Genomic DNA, 25774 nt, shown 5'->3' with positions numbered 1-25774 from the left:
ATCCTGTGTGATACTGTATACTGAGCTGTGTATCTAATCCTATCCCGTGTGATACTGTATATTGAGCGGTGTATCTAATCCTATCCCGTGTGATACTGTATACTGAGCTGTGTATCTAATCCTATCCTGTGTGATACTGTATACTGAGCTGTGTATCTAATCCTATCCTGTGTGATACTGTATACTGAGCTGTATCTAATCCTATCCCATGTGATACTGTATACTGAGCTGTATCTAATCCTATCCTGCGTGATACTGTATACTAAGCGGTGTATCTAATCCTATCCTGTGTGATACTGTATACTGAGCCGTGTATCTAATCCTATCCTGTGTGATACTGTATACTGAGCTGTGTATCTAATCCTATCCTGTGTGATACTGTATACTGAGCTGTGTATCTAATCCTATCCTGTGTGATACTGTATACTGAGCTGTATCTAATCCTATCCTGTGTGATACTGTATACTGAGCTGTATCTAATCCTATCCTGTGTGATACAGTATACTGAGCTGTGTATCTAATCCTATCCTGTGTGATACAGTATACTGAGCTGTGTATCTAATCCTATCCTGTGTGATACTGTATACTGAGCTGTGTATCTAATCCTATCCTGTGTGATACTGTATACTGAGCTGTATCTAATCCTATCCTGTGTGATACTGTATACTGAGCTGTATCTAATCCTATCCTGTGTGATACTGTATACTGAGCTGTGTATCTAATCCTATCCTGTGTGATACTGTATACTGAGCTGTGTATCTAATCCTATCCCGTGTGATACTGTATATTGAGCGGTGTATCTAATCCTATCCCGTGTGATACTGTATACTGAGCTGTGTATCTAATCCTATCCTGTGTGATACTGTATACTGAGCTGTATCTAATCCTATCCCACGTGATACTGTATACTGAGCTGTGTATCTAATCCTATCCTGTGTGATACTGTATACTGAGCTGTATCTAATCCTATCCTGTGTGATACTGTATACTGAGCTGTGTATCTAATCCTGTCCTGTGTGATACTGTATACTGAGCTGTGTATCTAATCCTATCCCGTGTGATACTGTATATTGAGCGGTGTATCTAATCCTATCCTGTGTGATACTGTATATTGAGCGGTGTATCTAATCCTATCCTGTGTGATACTGTATACTGAGCTGTATCTAATCCTATCCCATGTGATACTGTATACTGAGCTGTATCTAATCCTATCCTGCGTGATACTGTATACTAAGCGGTGTATCTAATCCTATCCTGTGTGATACTGTATACTGAGCCGTGTATCTAATCCTATCCTGTGTGATACTGTATACTGAGCTGTGTATCTAATCCTATCCTGTGTGATACTGTATACTGAGCTGTGTATCTAATCCTATCCTGTGTGATACTGTATACTGAGCTGTATCTAATCCTATCCTGTGTGATACTGTATACTGAGCTGTATCTAATCCTATCCTGTGTGATACAGTATACTGAGCTGTGTATCTAATCCTATCCTGTGTGATACAGTATACTGAGCTGTGTATCTAATCCTATCCTGTGTGATACTGTATACTGAGCTGTGTATCTAATCCTATCCTGTGTGATACTGTATACTGAGCTGTATCTAATCCTATCCTGTGTGATACTGTATACTGAGCTGTATCTAATCCTATCCTGTGTGATACTGTATACTGAGCTGTGTATCTAATCCTATCCTGTGTGATACTGTATACTGAGCTGTGTATCTAATCCTATCCCGTGTGATACTGTATATTGAGCGGTGTATCTAATCCTATCCCGTGTGATACTGTATACTGAGCTGTGTATCTAATCCTATCCTGTGTGATACTGTATACTGAGCTGTATCTAATCCTATCCCACGTGATACTGTATACTGAGCTGTGTATCTAATCCTATCCTGTGTGATACTGTATACTGAGCTGTATCTAATCCTATCCTGTGTGATACTGTATACTGAGCTGTGTATCTAATCCTGTCCTGTGTGATACTGTATACTGAGCTGTGTATCTAATCCTATCCCGTGTGATACTGTATATTGAGCGGTGTATCTAATCCTATCCTGTGTGATACTGTATACTGAGCTGTGTATCTAATCCTATCCTGTGTGATACTGTATACTGAGCCGTGTATCTAATCCTATCCTGTGTGATACTGTATACTGAGCTGTGTATCTAATCCTATCCTGTGTGATACTGTATACTGAGCTGTATCTAATCCTATCCTGTGTGATACTGTATACTGAGCCGTGTATCTAATCCTATCCTGTGTGATACTGTATACTGAGCTGTGTATCTAATCCTATCCTGTGTGATACTGTATACTGAGCTGTATCTAATCCTATCCTTTGTGATACTGTATACTGAGCTGTGTATCTAATCCTATCCTGTGTGATACTGCTGAGATGTATCTAATCCTATCCTGTGTGATACGTCTCACTGTATCTTCTTGTTACATTGTAGCAATCTGGAATGATCTGGGGAGGAGGAAGCTGATTATTATTCATGAGGGGAGGGATAAGATGATTATTATTCATGAGGGGCGGAGTCAATGAGCATATAAATACTTGGCTGCTCTACATCTGAGGCTTAGTGATCTGAGAGTCTGGACATAAGCAGATCAGGACAATGGCCACCCTCACCCAGAAGAAGTCCTGTGGTCAGATGATGGAAGAATGGAAGCAATTTATCTGGAATCCACAGACTCGGGAGTTCATGGGCCGGAATGCCACCAGCTGGGGTAAGGGGGCAATGGTGCATGTGCTGTAAAGAGATATAATGGGTGTAGTGGGGGGTGAGGTGCAGGTATGATGGGTGTAGTGTCGGTAAGGTGCAGGTATGATGGGTGTAGTGTCGGTAAGGTGCAGGTATGATGGGTGTAGTGTCGGTAAGGTGCAGGTATGATGGGTGTAGTGGGGGGTAAGGTGCAGGTATGATGGGTGTAGTGTCGGTAAGGTGCAGGTATGATGGGTGTAGTGTCGGTAAGGTGCAGGTATGATGGGTGTAGTGTCGGTAAGGTGCAGGTATGATGGGTGTAGTGTCGGTAAGGTGCAGGTATGATGGGTGTAGTGTCGGTAAGGTGCAGGTATGATGGGTGTAGTGGGGGGTAAGGTGCAGGTATGATGGGTGTAGTGTCGGTAAGGTGCAGGTATGATGGGTGTAGTGGGGGGTAAGGTGCAGGTATGATGGGTGTAGTGTCGGTAAGGTGCAGGTATGATGGGTGTAGTGGGGGGTGAGGTGCAGGCATGATGGGTGTAGTGTCGGTAAGGTGCAGGTATGATGGGTGTAGTGTCGGTAAGGTGCAGGTATGATGGGTGTAGTGTCGGTAAGGTGCAGGTATGATGGGTGTAGTGTCGGTAAGGTGCAGGTATGATGGGTGTAGTGTCGGTAAGGTGCAGGTATGATGGGTGTAGTGGGGGGTGAGGTGCAGGTATGATGGGTGTAGTGGGGGGTAAGGTGCAGGTATGATGGGTGTAGTGTCGGTAAGGTGCAGGTATGATGGGTGTAGTGTCGGTAAGGTGCAGGTATGATGGGTGTAGTGTCGGTAAGGTGCAGGTATGATGGGTGTAGTGTCGGTAAGGTGCAGGTATGATGGGTGTAGTGTCGGTAAGGTGCAGGTATGATGGGTGTAGTGGGGGGTGAGGTGCAGGTATGATGGGTGTAGTGTCGGTAAGGTGCAGGTATGATGGGTGTAGTGGGGGGTAAGGTGCAGGTATGATGGGTGTAGTGTCGGTAAGGTGCAGGTATGATGGGTGTAGTGGGGGGTGAGGTGCAGGCATGATGGGTGTAGTGTCGGTAAGGTGCAGGTATGATGGGTGTAGTGTCGGTAAGGTGCAGGTATGATGGGTGTAGTGTCGGTAAGGTGCAGGTATGATGGGTGTAGTGTCGGTAAGGTGCAGGTATGATGGGTGTAGTGGGGGGTGAGGTGCAGGTATGATGGGTGTAGTGTCGGTAAGGTGCAGGTATGATGGGTGTAGTGGGGGGTAAGGTGCAGGTATGATGGGTGTAGTGTCGGTAAGGTGCAGGTATGATGGGTGTAGTGGGGGGTGAGGTGCAGGCATGATGGGTGTAGTGTCGGTAAGGTGCAGGTATGATGGGTGTAGTGTCGGTAAGGTGCAGGTATGATGGGTATAGTGTCGGTAAGGTGCAGGTATGATGGGTGTAGTGTCGGTAAGGTGCAGGTATGATGGGTGTAGTGGGGGGTGAGGTGCAGGCATGATGGGTGTAGTGTCGGTAAGGTGCAGGTATGATGGGTGTAGTGTCGGTAAGGTGCAGGTATGATGGGTGTAGTGTCGGTAAGGTGCAGGTATGATGGGTGTAGTGTCGGTAAGGTGCAGGTATGATGGGTGTAGTGTCGGTAAGGTGCAGGTATGATGGGTGTAGTGGGGGGTGAGGTGCAGGTATGATGGGTGTAGTGTCGGTAAGGTGCAGGTATGATGGGTGTAGTGGGGGGTAAGGTGCAGGTATGATGGGTGTAGTGGGGGGTGAGGTGCAGGTATGATGGGTGTAGTGTCGGTAAGGTGCAGGTATGATGGGTGTAGTGGGGGGTAAGGTGCAGGTATGATGGGTGTAGTGGGGGGTAAGGTGCAGGTATGATGGGTGTAGTGGGGGGTGAGGTGCAGGTATGATGGGTGTAGTGTCGGTAAGGTGCAGGTATGATGGGTGTAGTGTCGGTAAGGTGCAGGTATGATGGGTGTAGTGTCGGTAAGGTGCAGGTATGATGGGTGTAGTGGGGGGTGAGGTGCAGGTATGATGGGTGTAGTGGGGGGTGAGGTGCAGGTATGATGGGTGTAGTGTCGGTAAGGTGCAGGTATGATGGGTGTAGTGTCGGTAAGGTGCAGGTATGATGGGTGTAGTGTCGGTAAGGTGCAGGTATGATGGGTGTAGTGGGGGGTAAGGTGCAGGTATGATGGGTGTAGTGGGGGGTAAGGTGCAGGTATGATGGGTGTAGTGGGGGGTGAGGTGCAGGTATGATGGGTGTAGTGTCGGTAAGGTGCAGGTATGATGGGTGTAGTGGGGGGTGAGGTGCAGGTATGATGGGTGTAGTGTCGGTAAGGTGCAGGTATGATGGGTGTAGTGGGGGGTGAGGTGCAGGTATGATGGGTGTAGTGTCGGTAAGGTGCAGGTATGATGGGTGTAGTGGGGGGTAAGGTGCAGGTATGATGGGTGTAGTGGGGGGTGAGGTGCAGGTATGATGGGTGTAGTGTCGGTAAGGTGCAGGTATGATGGGTGTAGTGTCGGTAAGGTGCAGGTATGATGGGTGTAGTGGGGGGTGAGGTGCAGGTATGATAGGTGTAGTGTCGGTAAGGTGCAGGTATGATGGCTGTAGTGGGGGGTGAGGTGCAAGTATGATGTGTGTAGTGTCGGTAAGGTGCAGGTATGATGGGTGTAGTGGGGGGTGAGGTGCAGGTATGATGGGTGTAGTGTCGGTAAGGTGCAGGTATGATGGCTGTAGTGGGGGGTGAGGTGCAAGTATGATGTGTGTAGTGTCGGTAAGGTGCAGGTATGATGGGTGTAGTGGGGGGTGAGGTGCAGGTATGATGGGTGTAGTGGGGGGTGAGGTGCAGGTATGATGGGTGTAGTGGGGGATGAGGTGCAGGTATGATGGGTGTAGTGGGGGGTGAGGTGCAGGTATGATGGCTGTAGTGGGGGGTGAGGTGCAAGTATGATATGTGTAGTGTCGGTAAGGTGCAGGTATGATGGGTGTAGTGGGGGGTGAGGTGCAGGTATGATGGGTGTAGTGTCGGTAAGGTGCAGGTATGATGGCTGTAGTGGGGGGTGAGGTGCAAGTATGATGTGTGTAGTGTCGGTAAGGTGCAGGTATGATGGGTGTAGTGGGGGGTGAGGTGCAGGTATGATGGGTGTAGTGGGGGGTGAGGTGCAGGTATGATGGGTGTAGTGGGGGATGAGGTGCAGGTATGATGGGTGTAGTGGGGGGTGAGGTGCAGGTATGATGGGTGTAGTGTCGGTAAGGTGCTTCTACTGTGTGGTAATGTACTGGTATGCAACGTACCCCCAAAGTAGTCATGGTAAGTGCCCCCTCTGTGTGTGTTTGCTGGTATCTCTCTGGGTTGGGGACGGATGGGGTATAATATGGAGTGTAGTTGAGATTAGTGGGATTGAGGTGATTACATGCAGCAGCAGATGTCGCGCTCTCTCCAGGATCACACGCCAGACCTCCACATGCTCAGCAGCCTCTTAATCCTATTTAAAGGGACACTGCCCTCGGCCGGGTCCTGGCGGTCTTATCACAGTAAGGGTTAAGGAGCAATAATAAGATTTGGTTTCCACATGTTCTCTGCTCCAGTCATGTCCTCCATGTATGAAGGGTGGAATAGGTCGGTGGCCTCCATATGGATCCTGTCCAGGGTCACCATGACTTATCCCAATGAGCGCAGCCAATGTTACTGAAGTCTCCTAGATTTGGCTGAGTTTGCGCAGTGACGTTTCATCTGCTCCATGTTTCTGCCTCAGACCAGTACTGATGGATGGAAGTGATCATCGTGGGGGTGGCATCCTGGAGGGGACATCTCACACCCATTAAATGAGTCCCAATGCTCTTCTACCAGTAGTGCCAAGGTCTTGGTGCCCATCAGGAGTGGTGTGGGGCGGTAGAATCCCATAGCTACTCTTTCCTATGAACATATCCAATGGTAACTGTACTAATACCTTTAACCCTTTCTATCCTGCAGCGCTGATCCTACTCTTCTACGTAGTCTTTTATGCCTTCCTGACGGCCGTCTTCTCACTCAGTATGTGGGTGATGCTACAAACTATTGATGAATATAATCCGAAATACTCCGATCGACTCGGGAATCCAGGTAGGCTCCTGATACTGTCACTACAGGAGTTGGGGGAGGGGGCCTGGAGCTGGCCATTTCTGCAGCTGGATAGATGTACATAGTCTCTCTATGAGGGCACAGTTCTCTATGGTTGGTCTCTCTGAGGGCTCAGTTCTGTATGGTTGGTGTCTCTGAGGGCTCAGTTCTCTGGTTGGTCTCTCTATGAGGGCTCAGTTCTCTATGGTTGGTGTCTCTGAGGGCTCAGTTCTCTATGGTTGGTCTCTCTGAGGGCTCAGTTCTCTATGGTTGGTGTCTCTGAGGGCTCAGTTCTCTGGTTGGTCTCTCTATGAGGGCTCAGTTCTCTATGGTTGGTCTCTCTGAGTGCTCAGTTCTCTGGTTGGTCTTTCTATGAGGGCTCAGTTCTCTATGGTTGGTGTCTCTGAGGGCTCAGTTCTCTATGGTTGGTCTCTCTGAGGGCACAGTTCTCTATGGTTGGTGTCTCTGAGGGCTCAGTTCTCTATGGTTGGTCTCTCTGAGGGCGCAGTTCTCTAGGTTACTCTCTATAAGGGCTCAGTTCTCTATGGTTGGTGTCTCTGAGGGCTCAGTTCTCTATGGTTGGTCTCCCTGATGGCACAGTTCTCTATGGTTGGTGTCTCTGAGGGCTCAGTTCTCTATGGTTGGTCTCCCTGATGGCACAGTTCTCTATGGTTGGTGTCTCTGAGGGCACAGTTCTCTATGGTTGGCCTCTCTGAGGGCTCAGTTCTCTATGGTTGGTCTCTCTATGAGGGCTCAGTTCTCTATGGTTGGTGTCTCTGAGGGCTCAGTTGTCTATGGTTGGCCTCTCTGAGGGCTCAGTTCTCTATGGTTGGTCTCTCTGAGGGCACAGTTCTCTATGGTTGGTCTATCTGAGGGCTCAGTTCTCTAAGGTTGGTCTCTCTATGAGGGCTCAGTTCTCTATGATTGGCCTCTCTGAGGGCACAGTTCTCTATGGTTGGTCTCTCTGAGGGCACAGTTCTCTAGGTTACTCTCTATGAGGGCACAGTTCTCTATGGTTGGTCTCTCTGAGGCCACAGTTCTCTATGGTTGGTCTATCTGAGGGCTCAGTTCTCTAAGGTTGGTCTCTCTATGAGGGCTCAGTTCTCTATGATTGGCCTCTCTGAGGGCACAGTTCTCTATGGTTGGTCTCTCTGAGGGCACAGTTCTCTAGGTTACTCTCTATGAGGGCACAGTTCTCTATGGTTGGCCTCTCTGAGGGCACTGTTCTCTATGGTCGGTCTCTCTGAGGGCTCAGTTCTCTATGGTTGGTCTCTCTGAGGGCACAGTTCTCTAGGTTACTCTCTATGAGGGCACAGTTCTCTATGGTTGGCCTCTCTGAGGGCACTGTTCTCTATGGTCGGTCTCTCTGAGGGCTCAGTTCTCTATGGTCGGTGTCTCTGAGGGCACAGTTCTCTAGGTTACTCTCTATGGGGGCACACTTCTCTATGGATAGTCTCTCTGAGGACAGAGTTCTCTATGGTTGGCCTCTCTGAGGGCTCAGTTCTCTATGGTTGGTGTCTCTGAGGGCACAGTTCTCTAGGTTACTCTCTATGAGGGCTCAGTTGTCTATGGTTGGTCTCTCTGAGGGCACAGTTCTCTAGGTTAATCTCGGAGGGCTCAGTTGTCTATGGTTGGTCTCTCTGGGGGCAAAGATCTCTAGGTTACTCTCTGAGGGCACAGTTCTCTATGGTTGGTGTCTCTGAGGGCACAGTTCTCTATGGTTGGTCTCTCTGAGGCCACAGTTCTCTATGGTTGGTCTCTCTGAGGGCACAGTTCTCTAGGTTACTCTCTATGGGGGCTCAGTTCTCTATGGTTGGTCTCTCTGAGGGCACAGTTGTCTATGGTTGGTCTCTTTGAGGGCACAGTTTTCTAGGTTAATCTCGGAGGGCTCAGTTGTCTATGGTTGGTCTCTCTGGGGGCAAAGATCTCTAGGTTACTCTCTATGGGGGCTCAGTTCTCTAGGTTACTCTCGGAGGGCACAGTTGTCTATGGTTGGTCTCTTTGAGGGCACAGTTCTCTAGGTTAATCTCGGAGGGCTCAGTTGTCTATGGTTGGTCTCTCTGGGGGCAAAGATCTCTAGGTTACTCTCTGAGGGCACAGTTCTCTATGGTTGGTCTCTCTGAGGCCACAGTTCTCTATGGTTGGTCTCTCTGAGGGCACAGTTCTCTAGGTTACTCTCTATGGGGGCTCAGTTCTCTATGGTTGGTCTCTCTGAGGGCACAGTTGTCTATGGTTGGTCTCTTTGAGGGCACAGTTTTCTAGGTTAATCTCGGAGGGCTCAGTTGTCTATGGTTGGTCTCTCTGGGGGCAAAGATCTCTAGGTTACTCTCTATGGGGGCTCAGTTCTCTAGGTTACTCTCGGAGGGCACAGTTGTCTATGGTTGGTCTCTTTGAGGGCAAAGATCTCTAGGTTACTCTCTATGGGGGCTCAGTTCTCTAGGTTAATCTCGGAGGGCTCAGTTGTCTATGGTTGGTCTCTCTGGGGGCAAAGATCTCTAGGTTACTCTCTATGGGGGCTCAGTTCTCTAGGTTAATCTCGGAGGGCTCAGTTGTCTATGGTTGGTCTCTCTGGGGGCAAAGATCTCTAGGTTACTCTCTGAGGGCACAGTTCTCTGTGGTTGGTGTCTCTGAGGGCACTGTTCTCTATGGTTGGTCTCTCTGAGGGCACAGTTCTGTAGGTTAATCTTGGAGGGCACAGTTGTCTATGGTTGGTCTCTCTGAGGGCACAGATCTCTAGGTTACTCTCTATGGGGGCTCAGTTCTCTATGGTTGGTCTCTCTGAAGGCACAGTTCTCTGGGTTACTCTCTGAGGGCACAGTTCTCTATGGTTGGTCTCTCTGAGGGCACAGTTCTCTATGGATGGTGTCTCTGAGGGCACAGTTCTCTAGGTTAAGCTCGGAGGGCACAGTTGTCTATGGTTGGTCTCTCTGAGGGCACAGATCTCTAGGTTACTATCTATGGGGGCACAGTTCTCTATGGTTGGTGTCTCTGAGGGCACAGTTCTCTAGGTTAATCTTGGAGGGCACAGTTTTCTATGGTTGGTCTCTCTGAGGGCACAGTTCTCTAGGTTACGCTCTGAGGGCACAGTTCTCTATGGTTGGTCTCTCTGAGGGCACAGTTGTCTATGGTTGGTGTCTCTGAGGGCACAGTTCTCTATGGTTGGTGTCTCTGAGGGCACAGATCTCTAGGTTACTATCTATGGGGGCACAGTTTTCTATGGTTGGTCTCTCTGAGGGCACAGTTCTCTAGGTTACGCTCTGAGGGCACAGTTCTCTATGGTTGGTCTCTCTGAGGGCACAGTTCTCTAGGTTACTCTCTGAGGCACAGATCTCTAGGTTACTCTCTATGGGGCACAGTTCTCTAGGTTACTCTCTGAGGGCACAGATCTCTAGGTTACTCTCTATGGGGGCACAGTTCTCTAGGTTACTCTCTGAGGCACAGATCTCTAGGTTACTCTCTATGGGGCACAGTTCTCTAGGTTACTCTCTGAGGGCACAGATCTCTAGGTTACTCTCTATGGGGGCACAGTTCTCTAGGTTACTCTCTGAGGGCACAGTTCTCTAGGTTACTCTCTATGGGGGCACTGTTCTCTAGGTTACTCTCTATGGGGGCACAGTTCTCTAGGTTACTCTCTGAGGGCACAGTTCTCTAGGTTACTCTCTATGGGGGCACTGTTCTCTATGGTTGGTGTCTCTGAGGGCACAGTTCTCTGAGTTACTCTCTGAGGGCACAGTTCTCTGGGTTAATCTTGGAGGGCACAGTTTTCTATGGTTGGTGTCTGTGAGGGCACAGTTCTCTATGGTTGGTCTCTCTGAGGGCACAGTTCTCTATGGTTGGTCTCTCTGAGGGCACAATTCTCTATGGTTGGTCTCTCTGAGGGCACAGTTCTCTAGGTTAATCTTGGAGGGCACAGTTTTCTATGGTTGGTGTCTCTGAGGGCACAGTTCTCTATGGTTGGTCTCTCTGAGGGCACTGTTCTCTATGGTCGGTCTCTCTGAGGGCACAGTTCTCTATAGTTGGTCTCTCTATGAGGGCTCAGTTGTCTATGGTTGGTCTCTCTGAGGGCACAATTCTCTATGGTTGGTCTCTCTGAGGGCACAGTTCTCTAGGTTACTCTCTATGGGGGCTCAGTTCTCTATGGTTGGTCTCTCTGAAGACACAGTTCTCTATGGTTGGTGTCTCTGAGGGCACAGTTCTCTATGGTTGGTCTCTCTGAGGGCACAATTCTCTAGGTTAATCTTGGAGGGCACAGTTTTCTATGGTTGGTGTCTCTGAGGGCACAGTTCTCTATGGTTGGTCTCTCTGAGGGCACAATTCTCTAGGTTAATCTTGGAGGGCACAGTTTTCTATGGTTGGTGTCTCTGAGGGCACAGTTCTCTATGGTTGGTCTCTCTATGAGGGCTCAGTTGTCTATGGTTGGTCTCTCTATGAGGGCTCAGTTGTCTATGGTTGGTCTCTCTGAGGGCTCAGTTCTCTAGGTTACTCTCTATGGGGGCTCAGTTCTCTATGGTTGGTGTCTCTGAGGGCACAGTTCTCTAGGTTACTCTCGGAGGGCACAGTTGTCTATGGTTGGTGTCTCTGAGGGCACAGTTCTCTAGGTTACTCTCTATGGGGGCTCAGTTCTCTATGGTTGGTCTCTCTGAGGGCACAGTTGTCTATGGTTGGTCTCTCTGAGGGCACAGTTCTCTAGGTTACTCTCTATGGGGGCACAGTTCTCTATGGTTGGTCTCTCTGAGGGCACAGTTCTCTAGGTTAAGCTCGGAGGGCACAGTTGTCTATGGTTGGTCTCTCTGAGGGCACAGTTGTCTATGGTTGGTCTCTCTGAGGGCACAGTTCTCTATGGTTGGTCTCTCTGAGGGCACAGTTCTCTAGGTTAAGCTTGGAGGGCACAGTTGTCTATGGTTGGTCTCTCTGAGGGCACAGATCTCTAGGTTACTATCTATGGGGGCACAGTTCTCTATGGTTGGTGTCTCTGAGGGCACAGTTCTCTAGGTTAATCTTGGAGGGCACAGTTTTCTATGGTTGGTCTCTCTGAGGGCAGAGTTCTCTAGGTTACGCTCTGAGGGCACAGTTCTCTATGGTTGGTCTCTCTGAGGGCACAGTTCTCTATGGTTGGTGTCTCTGAGGGCACAGTTCTCTAGGTTAAGCTCGGAGGGCACAGTTGTCTATGGTTGGTCTCTCTGAGGGCACAGTTCTCTAGGTTAAGCTCGGAGGGTACAGTTGTCTATGGTTGGTCTCTCTGAGGGCACAGTTCTCTAGGTTACTCTCTATGAGGGCACAGTTCTCTAGGTTACTCTCTATGGGGGCACAGTTGTCTATGGTTGGTCTCTCTGAGGGCACAGTTCTCTAGGTTAATCTCTGAGGGCGCAGTTCTCTAGGTTAAGCTCGGAGAGCACAGTTCTCTATGGTTGGTCTCTCTGAGGGCACAGTTCTCTAGGTTAATCTTGGAGGGCACAGTTCTCTATGGTTGGTCTCTCTGAGGGCACAGTTCTCTAAGTTAATCTCGGAGGGCACAGTTGTCTATGGTTGGTCTGTCTGAGGGCACAGTTCTCTAGGTTACCCTCTATGGGGGCACAGTTCTCTATGGTCGGTCTCTCTGAGGGCACAGTTGTCTATGGTTGGTCTCTCTGAGGGCACAGTTCTCTAGGTTACCCTCTATGGGGGCACAGTTCTCTAGGTTAAGCTCGGAGGGCACAGTTTGCTAGGTTACTCTCTCTGAGGGCACAGTTCTCTAGGTTACTCTCTCTGAGGGCACAGTTGTCTATGGTTGGTCTCTCTGAGGGCACAGTTCTCTAGGTTACTCTCTATGGGGGCACAGTTCTCTATGGTTGGTCTCTCTGAGGGCACAGTTCTCTAGGTTACTCTCTATGGGGGCACAGTTCTCTATGGTTGGTCTCTCTGAGGGCACAGTTCTCTAGGTTAATCTCGGAGGGCACAGTTGTCTATGGTTGGTCTCTCTGAGGGCACAGTTGTCTATGGTCGGTCTCTCTGAGGGCACAGTTCTCTAGGTTACTCTCTATGGGGGCACAGTTCTCTATGGTTGGTCTCTCGGAGGGCACAGTTCTCTATGGTTGGTCTCTCTGAGGGCACAGTTCTCTAGGTTAATCTCGGAGGGCACAGTTGTCTATGGTTGGTCTCTTGGAGGGCACAGTTCTCTATGGTTGGTCTCTCTAAGGGCACAGTTCTCTAGGTTAATCTCGGAGGGCACAGTTGTCTATGGTTGGTCTCTCTGAGGGCGCAGTTCTCTATGGTTGGTCTCTCGGAGGGCACAGTTCTCTATGGTTGGTCTCTCTGAGGGCACAGTTGTCTATGGTTGGTCTCTCTGAGGGCACAGTTGTCTATGGTTGGTCTCTCGGAGGGCACAGTTGTCTATGGTTGGTCTCTCTGAGGGCACAGTTCTCTAGGTTACTCTCTATGGGGGCACAGTTCTCTAGGTTACTCTCTCTGAGGGCACAGTTCTCTAGGTTACCCTCTATGGGGGCACAGTTCTCTATGGTTGGTCTCTCGGAGGGCACAGTTCTCTATGGTTGGTCTCTCTGAGGGCACAGTTCTCTAGGTTAATCTCGGAGGGCACAGTTGTCTATGGTTGGTCTCTCTGAGGGCACAGTTCTCTATGGTTGGTCTCTCTGAGGGCACATTTCTCTAGGTTAATCTCGGAGGGCACAGTTGTCTATGGTTGGTCTCTCTGAGGGCGCAGTTCTCTATGGTTGGTCTCTCGGAGGGCACAGTTCTCTATCGTTGGTCTCTCTGAGGGCACAGTTGTCTATGGTTGGTCTCTCTGAGGGCACAGTTGTCTATGGTTGGTCTCTCGGAGGGCACAGTTGTCTATGGTTGGTCTCTCTGAGGGCACAGTTCTCTAGGTTAATCTCGGAGGGCACAGTTGTCTATGGTTGGTCTCTATGAGGGCTCAGTTGTCTATGGTTGGTCTCTCGGAGGGCACAGTTCTCTAGGTTAAGCTCGGAGGGCACAGCTGTCTATGGTTGGTGTCTCTGAGGGCACAGTTCTCTATGGTTGGTCTCTCTGAGGGCACAGTTGTCTATGGTTGGTCTCTCCGAGGGCACAGTTCTCTAGGTTAAGCTCGGAGGGCACAGTTGTCTATGGTTGGTCTCTCTGAGGGCACAGTTCTCTATGGTTGGTCTCTCGGAGGGCACAGTTCTCTAGGTTAATCTCGGAGGGCACAGTTGTCTATGGTTGGTCTCTATGAGGGCTCAGTTGTCTATGGTTGGTCTCTCTGAGGGCACAGTTCTCTAGGTTAAGCTCGGAGGGCACAGTTGTCTATGGTTGGTCTCTCTGAGGGCACAGTTCTCTATGGTTGGTCTCTCTGAGGGCACAGTTCTCTATGGTTGGTCTCTCGGAGGGCACAGTTCTCTAGGTTAATCTCGGAGGGCACAGTTGTCTATGGTTGGTCTCTATGAGGGCTCAGTTGTCTATGGTTGGTCTCTCGGAGGGCACAGTTCTCTAGGTTAAGCTCGGAGGGCACAGTTGTCTATGGTTGGTCTCTCTGAGGGCACAGTTCTCTATGGTTGGTCTCTATGAGGGCACAGTTGTCTATGGTTGGTCTCTCTGAGGGCACAGTTCTCTAGGTTAAGCTCGGAGGGCACAGTTGTCTATGGTTGGTGTCTCTGAGGGCACAGTTCTCTATGGTTGGTCTCTCTGAGGGCACAGTTCTCTAGGTTAATCTCGGAGGGCACAGTTGTCTATGGTTGGTCTCTCTGAGGGCACAGTTCTCTATGGTTGGTCTCTCTGAGGGCACAGTTCTCTATGGTTGGTCTCTCGGAGGGCACAGTTCTCTAGGTTAATCTCGGAGGGCACAGTTGTCTATGGTTGGTCTCTATGAGGGCTCAGTTGTCTATGGTTGGTCTCTCGGAGGGCACAGTTCTCTAGGTTAAGCTCGGAGGGCACAGTTGTCTATGGTTGGTCTCTCTGAGGGCACAGTTCTCTATGGTTGGTCTCTATGAGGGCACAGTTGTCTATGGTTGGTCTCTCTGAGTGCACAGTTCTCTAGGTTAAGCTCGGAGGGCACAGTTGTCTATGGTTGGTGTCTCTGAGGGCACAGTTCTCTATGGTTGGTCTCTCTGAGGGCACAGTTCTCTAGGTTAATCTCGGAGGGCACAGTTGTCTATGGTTGGTCTCTCTGAGGGCACAGTTGTCTATGGTTGGTCTCTATGAGGGCACAGTTCTCTAGGTTAAGCTCGGAGGGCACAGTTCTCTATGGTTGGTCTCTCTGAGGGCACAGTTCTCTAGGTTAATCTCGGAGGGCACAGTTGTCTATGGTTGGTCTCTATGAGGGCACAGTTGTCTATGGTTGGTCTCTCTGAGGGCACAGTTCTCTATGGTTGGTCTCTCTGAGGGCACAGTTCTCTAGGTTAATCTCGGAGGGCACAGTTGTCTATGGTTGGTCTCTATGAGGGCACAGTTGTCTATGGTTGGTCTCTCTGAGGGCACAGTTCTCTAGGTTAAGCTCGGAGGGCACAGTTGTCTATGGTTGGTGTCTCTGAGGGCACAGTTCTCTATGGTTGGTCTCTCTGAGGGCACAGTTCTCTAGGTTAATCTCGGAGGGCACAGTTGTCTATGGTTGGTCTCTATGAGGGCACAGTTGTCTATGGTTGGTGTCTCTGAGGGCACAGTTCTCTATGGTTGGTCTCTCTGAGGGCACAGTTCTCTAGGTTAATCTCGGAGGGCACAGTTGTCTATGGTTGGTCTCTCTGAGGGCACAGTTCTCTAGGTTACGCTCTGAGGGCACAGTTCTCTATGGTTGGTCTCTCTGAGGGCACAGTTGTCTATGGTTGGTGTCTCTGAGGGCAGATCCATTATCGTACAGTTCAGATAAAGGGGCACAAAGAATCACCAACCATCATCCCTCTCACCTTTTTACCTTCTCACTAGGACTCATGATTCGTCCCAAGTTGTCCACCTTGGACATAGTGTATAATATGAACCCAGAGAATGGCAGCTGGCGAGATTACGTGAACGGGCTCAACTCAGTACTCAGCGGTAAGGTGACATTTCCACCCGCTCTACGTGGTTCTTGTGTATGAGGCCCCATGTAATGGTTATCTAATACATATGGTTCACCTCCGCAGACTATAACGACACTGTGCAGGCGGAGAGGGGTGTCCCGTGCACCGCGGGAACGTACAGCACACAAAGTGACACGGGGGATGTGCGAAATTACCCAAAGAAAGCCTGTCAGTTTCTAAGGGAAAACCTGAAAAATTGTTCTGGAATCGATGACCCCACATATGGATATACATCGGGAGCGCCGTGTGTGCTGATCAAGATGAACAAGGTGAGAGGTCACGACTAGTCCACCAACCCATCTGTACAATGTGTACAGCGTCTTACATGTCACCCATCTACGTGTTCTGTATATGTCCCATCTCACCAGTCTACGTGTTCTGTATATGTCCCATCTCACCAGTCTATGTGTTCTGTATATGTCCCATCTCACCAGTCTACGTGTTCTGTATATGTCCCATCTCACCAGTCTATGTGTTCTGTATATGTCCCATCTCGCCAGTCTACGTGTTCTGTATATGTCCCATCTCACCAGTCTATGTGTTCTGTATATGTCCCATCTCACCAGTCTACGTGTTCTGTATATGTCCCATCTCACCAGTCTATGTGTTCTGTATATGTCCCATCTCGCCAGTCTACGTGTTCTGTATATGTCCCATCTCACCAGTCTATGTGTTCTGTATATGTCCCATCTCGCCAGTCTACGTGTTCTGTATATGTCCCATCTCGCCAGTCTACGTGTTCTGTATATGTCCCATCTCGCCAGTCTACGTGTTCTGTATATGTCCCATCTCGCCAGTCTACGTGTTCTGTATATGTCCCATCTCGCCAGTCTACGTGTTCTGTATATGTCCCATCTCACCAGTCTACGTGTTCTGTATATGTCCCATCTCGCCAGTCTACGTGTTCTGTATATGTCCCATCTCACCAGTCTACGTGTTCTGTATATGTCCCATCTCACCAGTCTACGTGTTCTGTATATGTCCCATCTCGCCAGTCTACGTGTTCTGTATATGTCCCATCTCGCCAGTCTACGTGTTCTGTATATGTCCCATCTCGCCAGTCTACGTGTTCTGTATATGTCCCATCTCGCCAGTCTAAGTGTTCTGTATATGTCCCATCTCGTCAGTCTACGTGTTCTGTATATGTCCCATCTCGTCAGTCTACGTGTTCTGTATATGTCCCATCTCGCCAGTCTACGTGTTCTGTATATGTCCCATCTCGCCAGTCTACGTGTTCTGTATATGTCCCATCTCGCCAGTCTACGTGTTCTGTATATGTCCCATCTCGCCAGTCTACGTGTTCTGTATATGTCCCATCTGGCCAGTCTACGTGTTCTGTATATGTCCCATCTCGCCAGTCTACGTGTTCTGTATATGTCCCATCTCGCCAGTCTACGTGTTCTGTATATGTCCCATCTCGCCAGTCTACGTGTTCTGTATATGTCCCATCTCACCCATCTACGTGTTCTGTATATGTCCCATCTCGCCAGTCTACGTGTTCTGTATATGTCCCATCTCACCAGTCTACGTGTTCTGTATATGTCCCATCTCGCCAGTCTACGTGTTCTGTATATGTCCCATCTCACCAGTCTATGTGTTCTGTATATGTCCCATCTCGCCAGTCTACGTGTTCTGTATATGTCCCATCTCACCAGTCTATGTGTTCTGTATATGTCCCATCTCGCCAGTCTACGTGTTCTGTATATGTCCCATCTCGCCAGTCTACGTGTTCTGTATATGTCCCATCTCGCCAGTCTACGTGTTCTGTATATGTCCCATCTCGCCAGTCTACGTGTTCTGTATATGTCCCATCTCGCCAGTCTACGTGTTCTGTATATGTCCCATCTCACCAGTCTACGTGTTCTGTATATGTCCCATCTCGCCAGTCTACGTGTTCTGTATATGTCCCATCTCACCAGTCTACGTGTTCTGTATATGTCCCATCTCACCAGTCTACGTGTTCTGTATATGTCCCATCTCGCCAGTCTACGTGTTCTGTATATGTCCCATCTCGCCAGTCTACGTGTTCTGTATATGTCCCATCTCGCCAGTCTACGTGTTCTGTATATGTCCCATCTCGCCAGTCTAAGTGTTCTGTATATGTCCCATCTCGTCAGTCTACGTGTTCTGTATATGTCCCATCTCGTCAGTCTACGTGTTCTGTATATGTCCCATCTCGCCAGTCTACGTGTTCTGTATATGTCCCATCTCGCCAGTCTACGTGTTCTGTATATGTCCCATCTCGCCAGTCTACGTGTTCTGCATATGTCCCATCTCGCCAGTCTACGTGTTCTGCATATGTCCCATCTCGCCAGTCTACGTGTTCTGTATATGTCCCATCTCGCCTGTCTACGTGTTCTGTATATGTCCCATCTCGCCAGTCTACGTGTTCTGTATATGTCCCATCTCGCCAGTCTACGTGTTCTGTATATGTCCCATCTCGTCAGTCTACGTGTTCTGTATATGTCCCATCTCGTCAGTCTACGTGTTCTGTATATGTACCATCTCGTCAGTCTACGTGTTCTGTATATGTACCATCTCGTCAGTCTACGTGTTCTGTATATGTCCCATCTGGCCTGTCTACGTGTTCTGTATATGTCCCATCTCGCCAGTCTATGTGTTCTGTATATGTCCCATCTCGTCAGTCTACGTGTTCTGTATATGTCCCATCTCGCCAGTCTACGTGTTCTGTATATGTCCCATCTCACCAGTCTACGTGTTCTGTATATGTCCCATCTCGTCAGTCTACGTGTTCTGTATATGTCCCATCTGGCCAGTCTACGTGTTCTGTATATGTCCCATCTCGCCTGTCTACGTGTTCTGTATATGTCCCATCTCGCCAGTCTACGTGTTCTGTATATGTCCCATCTCGCCAGTCTACGTGTTCTGTATATGTCCCATCTCGCCAGTCTACGTGTTCTGTATATGTCCCATCTCGCCAGTCTACGTGTTCTGTATATGTCCCATCTCGCCAGTCTACGTGTTCTGTATATGTCCCATCTCGCCTGTCTACGTGTTCTGTATATGTCCCATCTCGTCAGTCTACGTGTTCTGTATATGTCCCATCTCGCCTGTCTACGTGTTCTGTATATGTCCCATCTCGCCAGTCTACGTGTTCTGTATATGTCCCATCTCGCCAGTCTACGTGTTCTGTATATGTCCCATCTGGCCTGTCTACGTGTTCTGTATATGTCCCATCTCGCCAGTCTACGTGTTCTGTATATGTCCCATCTCGCCAGTCTACGTGTTCTGTATATGTCCCATCTCGCCAGTCTACGTGTTCTGTATATGTCCCATCTCGCCTGTCTACGTGTTCTGTATATGTCCCATCTGGCCTGTCTACGTGTTCTGTATATGTCCCATCTCGCCAGTCTACGTGTTCTGTATATGTCCCATCTCGCCAGTCTACGTGTTCTGTATATGTCCCATCTCGTCAGTCTCCGTGTTCTGTATATGTCCCATCTCGCCAGTCTACGTGTTCTGTATATGTCCCATCTCGTCAGTCTCCGTGTTCTGTATATGTCCCATCTCGTCAGTCTCCGTGTTCTGTATATGTCCCATCTCGCCAGTCTACGTGTTCTGTATATGTCCCATCTCGCCAGTCTACGTGTTCTGTATATGTCCCATCTCGCCAGTCTACGTGTTCTGTATATGTCCCATCTCGCCAGTCTACGTGTTCTGTATATGTCCCATCTCGCCAGTCTACGTGTTCTGTATATGTCCCATCTCGCCAGTCTACGTGTTCTGTATATGTCCCATCTCGCCAGTCTACGTGTTCTGTATATGTCCCATCTCGCCAGTCTACGTGTTCTGTATATGTCCCATCTCGCCAGTCTACGTGTTCTGTATATGTCCCATCTCGCCAGTCTACGTGTTCTGTATATGTCCCATCTCGCCAGTCTACGTGTTCTGTATATGTCCCATCTCGTCAGTCTCCGTGTTCTGTATATGTCCCATCTCGTCAGTCTCCGTGTTCTGTATATGTCCCATCTCGCCAGTCTACGTGTTCTGTATATGTCCCATCTGGCCTGTCACTGTGTCCTGTCTATGTGACCTGTTCACACACTGCGTCTTCTCTCCAGACACTACAATCTCCCATTTCCTTGTGTTCGTGTCTCTGTAGGTGATAAATTTCCTTCCGGTTCCGGTTAAGGAGATATCGAACACGTCAGTCACGGTTACCTGTGCCGGGAAGGTAAGTGCCCCGAGCTCGCCGCGGCCGCTCTCTTCCGGTCTCTTCTCTCACATTTCTCAGCCTATCTTTCTCTCTTGTCTTCAGAGGCCAAAAAGTGCGATAAATGACACGGTAAGAGGCTGCGCATAGAGCAGACCCTATAGCCTGTATACCTGGATAGTTCCCTAGAATCTGTACCTACCCCCAAGAGGTAGAATCCTGTATACCGCCCTCTATAGGCCACACAAATACCAGACTAGACCTGCTGCTTGCGCTTTACTCTCTGCTAAACCTCTTATGTGATAGGATATAATGTACAGGTGTGTGTGATGTGATGTACAGGTGTGTGTGTGTGTGTGATAGTATATAATGTATAGGTGTGTGTGTGTGATAGGATATAATGTACAGGTGTGTGATATGATATAATGTACAGGCGTGTGATGGGATATAATGTACAGGTGTGTGATAGTATATAATGTACAGGTGTGTGATAGTATATAATGTACAGGTGTGTGTGATGTGATATAATGTACAGGTGTGTGTGTGTGTGATAGTATATAATGTATAGGTGTGTGTGTGTGATAGGATATAATGTACAGGTGTGTGATATGATATAATGTACAGGCGTGTGATGGGATATAATGTACAGGTGTGTGTGTGATAGTATATAATGTATAGGTGTGTGTGTGATAGGATATAATGTACAGGTGTGTGATAGTATATAATGTACAGGTGTGTGTGATGTGATATAATGTACAGGTGTGTGTGTGTGTGATAGTATATAATGTACAGGTGTGTGTGTGATAGGATATAATGTACAGGCGTGTGATAGGATATAATGTACAGGTGTGTGATAGTATATAATGTACAGGCGTGTGATAGGATATAATGTACAGGTGTGTGATAGTATATAATGTACAGGTGTGTGTGATGTGATATAATGTACAGGTGTGTGTGTGTGTGATAGTATATAATGTATAGGTGTGTGTGTGATAGGAAATAATGTACAGGTGTGTGATATGATATAATGTACAGGCGTGTGATATGATATAATGTACAGGCGTGTGATAGGATATAATGTACAGGTGTGTGTGATAGTATATAATGTACAGGTGTGTGTGATGTGATATAATGTACAGGTGTGTGTGATAGTATATAATGTATAGGTGTGTGTGTGATAGGATATAATGTACAGGTGTGTGATATGATATAATGTACAGGTGTGTGATATATAATGTACAGGCGTGTGATGGGATATAATGTACAGGTGTGTGATAGTATATAATGTACAGGTGTGTGATAGTATATAATGTACAGGTGTGTGTGATGTGATATAATGTACAGGTGTGTGTGTGTGTGATAGTATATAATGTATAGGTGTGTGTGTGTGATAGGATATAATGTACAGGTGTGTGATATGATATAATGTACAGGCGTGTGATGGGATATAATGTACAGGTGTGTGTGATAGTATATAATGTACAGGTGTGTGATATGATATAATGTACAGGTGTGTGATATGATATAATGTACAGGCGTGTGATGGGATATAATGTACAGGTGTGTGTGTGATAGTATATAATATACAGGTGTGTGATTGATATGATATAATGTACAGGTGTGTGATGGGATATAATGTACAGGTGTGTGATAGTATATAATGTATAGGTGTGTGTGTGATAGGATATAATGTATAGGTGTGTGTGTGATAGGATATAATGTACAGGTGTGTGATATATAATGTACAGGTGTGATAGTATATAATATACAGGTGTGTGATAGTATATAATGTATAGGTGTGTGATTGATATGATATAATGTACAGGTGTGTGATAGTATATAATGTACAGGTGTGTGTGTGATAGGATATAATGTATAGGTGTGTGTGTGATAGGATATAATGTACAGGTGTGTGATATATAATGTACAGGTGTGTGTGTGTGTGTGTGTGTGATATTATATAATGTATAGGTGTGTGATAGTATATAATGTACAGATGTGTGTGATAGGATATAATGTAAAGGTGTGTGTGTAATAGTATATAATATACAGATGTGTGTGAAATATAATGTATAGGTGTGATGATATAATGTACAGGTGTGTGTGATAGTATATAATGTACAGGTGTGTGTGTGTGATAGTATATAATGTACAGGTGTGTGATAGTATATAATGTACAGGTGTGTGATAGTATATAATGTACAGGTGTGTGATAGTATATAATGTACAGGTGTGTGATAGTATATAATGTACAGGTGTGTGATAGTATATAATGTACAGGTGTGTGATAGTATATAATGTACAGGTGTGTGTGTGTGATAGTATATAATGTACAGGTGTGTGATAGTATATAATGTACAGGTGTGTGATAGTATATAATGTACAGGTGTGTGTGTGTGATAGTATATAATGTACAGGTGTGTGATAGTATATAATGTACAGGTGTGTGATAGTATATAATGTACAGGTGTGTGATAGTATATAATGTACAGGTGTGTGTGTGTGATAGTATATAATGTACAGGTGTGTGATAGTATATAATGTACAGGTGTGTGTGTGTGATAGTATATAATGTACAGGTGTGTGATAGTATATAATGTACAGGTGTGTGATAGTATATAATGTACAGGTGTGTGATAGTATATAATGTACAGGTGTGTGATAGTATATAATGTACAGGTGTGTGATAGTATATAATGTACAGGTGTGTGATAGTATATAATGTACAGGTGTGTGATAGTATATAATGTACAGGTGTGTGATAGTATATAATGTACAGGTGTGTGTGTGATAGTATATAATGTACAGGTGTGTGATTGATATGATATAATGTACAGGTGTGTGATAGTATATAATGTACAGGTGTGTGTGTGTGATAGTATATAATGTACAGGTGTGTGATAGTATATAATGTACAGGTGTGTGATATGATGTATAGGTGTGTGTGTGTGTGATAGTATATAATGTACAGGTGTGTGATATATGATGTGTAGGTTACGTGTTGACGTTTTGTGCACTTTTGCCTGGACTCCCCTTACACTTATATTCTCCTAATTTTCCAGAATTTCCAGGCCGACTCCCTCCTGGGTCCCATGCAATATTATCCAAGTGTGGGCAATCTGAGCGCTGTGGGCAGCATCGACCTCATGTACTTTCCATATTACGGGAACCGAGCTCAGGTAAGTGGCCTCCTGCCTTATAGGACCCCCTTCAGTCCTGCTAGATCTAATTCCGGCACTGATACATGGTAAGAGCAGTCACACTATGGAATAGCCTACCCAGCAGGTTGTAGGGGCAGATACACTAATAGCATTCCTGGACACAGTATAGACCAGGATTCTTTATAGTAAGAGCGGATGGAGCGACAGCATTTATACCATTCCCCAGCCATTATACTACGGTGTGCGGAGAGGGTCATGCCAGAGCGCACCCTTAGGCGTCCCATACACATCGCACTATTGGCAGATTGGCCTGCTTTGACCATTTTGGTGATGACGTCTTCTGCCAGTCTGTGTCCCGCCAGTCTCTTGCCACCTGGCACTAGCCCACTCTGATCTGCCAGTGGTCTGGGTAGGTCATCCATAGGACAATCTGCCGCCCCCTCCAGCCAATCCTGATCTGTGGCCGGTGTCAATTACCAAGTGTAAATTTCTTGGTTTTTTTCCCTCTTACCACAGAAAAACTACACGCAACCATTCGTGGCTGTGAAGTTCCTGAACGCAACACGTAACGTGGATCACATTGTAGAGTGTCGCATCAGCGCAGAAAACATCAACAACCAAAATGACCAGGACAAGTTCCAGGGGCGAGTCATCTTCACCCTGAGGATCAACTCCTAGGCCAGCGCCCCCAATGGCCATATTCAGTAATGCTTGGCTGACAGACACTGCCATGGCCCCCGAGGCCTGACTGTATAGGATGCATGCTGGTCTCTTATCCCCATCAGCAGCCCCTCCATTGTGTGTATAAGCCCCTGCCCTGTATATAATGTAATGTGTGTGTATATAAGATATTTAATGTAGCGCCATCTCTCAATCATTAAAGATCACTTATGGTTTCTAATCTCCGTGCCTGGATTCTTAGTCGCCGACTACGCCAGTAACAGCAGCTGTAATTCGGTTACAATACCTGCTAAAAAGCATCAGTGAAGCGACTTCAGGCTACAGATTCATTGTGCCGCCATATTAACCCCCCCCCCTTCCCCTAGAACACATATAAAAGTAGTTACATACTGTCACACCCCTACACATGAGGTCTCCCCGCGTCCGAAATCGCCGGCTCTACAAATCTATACAAATAGTTTCCTGTTCGGTAAACGCCGTAGCAGGAAAAAAAGTCAAAAGTGCCAAATCCCCGTTTTTTCACAGTTTTGCTTTTGATAAAAATTTGAATAAAAAGTGATCAAAGCAAAAGCAATTCCCAAAATGGTAGGAACTGACAAGTACACCCGGCCCCGCAAAAAAAGACGCCCTCTGCATCCCCGTACACGCACGTATAGAAAGGTTACGGCTGTCGGAATATGGCGACTTTTAGAAATATTTTTTTATCAAGTTTTGGATTTTTGTTAAGGGGTTAAAATGTAAATAAAACCTTATAAATTTGGTATCCCCGGAATCGTACCGAAACACAGGATACAGGGGACAGGTCATTTTGGCGGCACAGTGAACGCCGTAAAACCGAAGCCCGTGAGAAAGTCGCAGAAATGCATTTTTTATTCAAATCCACCCCATTCTGAATTTTTTCCCTGCTTCCCAGTACATTATATAGAATAAATAATGGCGGCATCAGGAAGAACAATCTGTCCCGCAAAAATTAAGACCTCATATGACTCTGGGAGCGGAGAAATAAAAAAGTTATGGGGTTTAGAAGGAGGGGAGTCAAGAACGAAAAATGAAAATGAAAATATGCCGTCGGCGGGAAAGGGTTAAAGAGGGGGTTTGGAAGCAGGAGCACAGAATCTACATGTATGTCCCTGAATCTGCTCGACTTGAAGTCCTCAGACTGGTCCTCGATTCTAAGCTTGCAGGGCATCTTGGAGTCACGAAACCTTACGACTTACTGAGAATCTGTGGTCTCCTGTTTAACATGTGCAGGAAATAAGAGGCCGCAATAGAACCTTTCTGCTGCCTGAGGCGGGTGACAGAAAGGTGCCCCCCCCCCCCAGGACTGTATACTGAGGGGGGGGGGCTGCTAGCGGTAACATTACAGTGAATACAGTGGTACAGTAGTGCGTTACATTTTGTGGTGAATTACCAGAGACGTCCCTGACTAATCGCTCACATTATTTCCCATCTCTCCTCTCTGGGCCGCCATGGCCACTTCTTCCAGCTGTGATTTGTCTCTGTATAGTTTGCAGCGCAGCCATCTTTGACTCCTCACTTCTCCAGGCACCTGATCTATATTGTCCTCACCTACACAAAGCCCATTAAAGAGGACCTTTCATGAGTTGGGGCACATGGCGCTTTATATACCGCTGGACAGTGCACTGACTTCATCGCAATGTCGGCTTTCCCGTTCTGTGCCCCCAGTGAAGAGCTATTGGTCCCGGTGACGTAGCGCTTCACAGTCAGAACGTCCCTCCTCACAGCAGTGCCAATAGCGCTGTACTGAGAGAGCGGGGAGGAGCATCCCCCCTCCCCCCAGTGAAGAGCTATTGGTCCCGGTGACGTAGCGCTTCACAGTCAGAACGTCCCTCCTCACAGCAGTGCCAATAGCGCTGTACTGAGAGAGCGGGGAGGAGCATCCCCCCTCCCCCCAGTGAAG

General features: G+C 47.6%; 1 protein-coding gene across 2 annotated transcripts; it reads left to right on the top strand.

Moving 5' to 3' along the window:
- Window positions 1-2601: 2601 nt before the first annotated feature.
- On the top strand, window positions 2602-24062 carry LOC142187234 (sodium/potassium-transporting ATPase subunit beta-2-like). Of its 2 annotated transcripts, XM_075261494.1 has the most exons (8): window positions 2602-2739; window positions 6692-6820; window positions 15704-15811; window positions 15901-16106; window positions 19961-20032; window positions 20117-20143; window positions 23074-23190; window positions 23689-24062. In XM_075261494.1, exons 1-8 carry the CDS (start codon window positions 2628-2630, stop codon window positions 23848-23850), a joined length of 933 nt encoding a protein of 310 aa, XP_075117595.1. In that variant the 5' UTR covers window positions 2602-2627; the 3' UTR covers window positions 23851-24062. The 2 variants fall into 2 exon arrangements, with proteins under 2 accessions (XP_075117595.1, XP_075117596.1); XM_075261495.1 differs by lacking the exon at window positions 20117-20143.
- The last annotated feature ends 1712 nt before the right edge of the window (window positions 24063-25774 follow it).

This window comes from Leptodactylus fuscus, unplaced genomic scaffold (assembly GCF_031893055.1).
Source record: "Leptodactylus fuscus isolate aLepFus1 unplaced genomic scaffold, aLepFus1.hap2 HAP2_SCAFFOLD_149, whole genome shotgun sequence".
Lineage (NCBI taxonomy): Eukaryota > Metazoa > Chordata > Amphibia > Anura > Leptodactylidae > Leptodactylus > Leptodactylus fuscus.
This window is presented reverse-complemented; position numbering and strand designations above follow the sequence as displayed.

Coding starts and splice junctions, on each gene's coding strand:
- LOC142187234 (XM_075261494.1), top strand. CDS start 2,628: ATGGCCACCCTCACCCAGAAGAAGTCCTGTGGTCAGATGATGGAAGAA. Junction 6,821..15,703: donor CGATCGACTCGGGAATCCAG/GTAGGCTCCTGA, acceptor CCTTCTCACTAG/GACTCATGATTCGTCCCAAG. Junction 20,144..23,073: donor AAAGTGCGATAAATGACACG/GTAAGAGGCTGC, acceptor CTAATTTTCCAG/AATTTCCAGGCCGACTCCCT.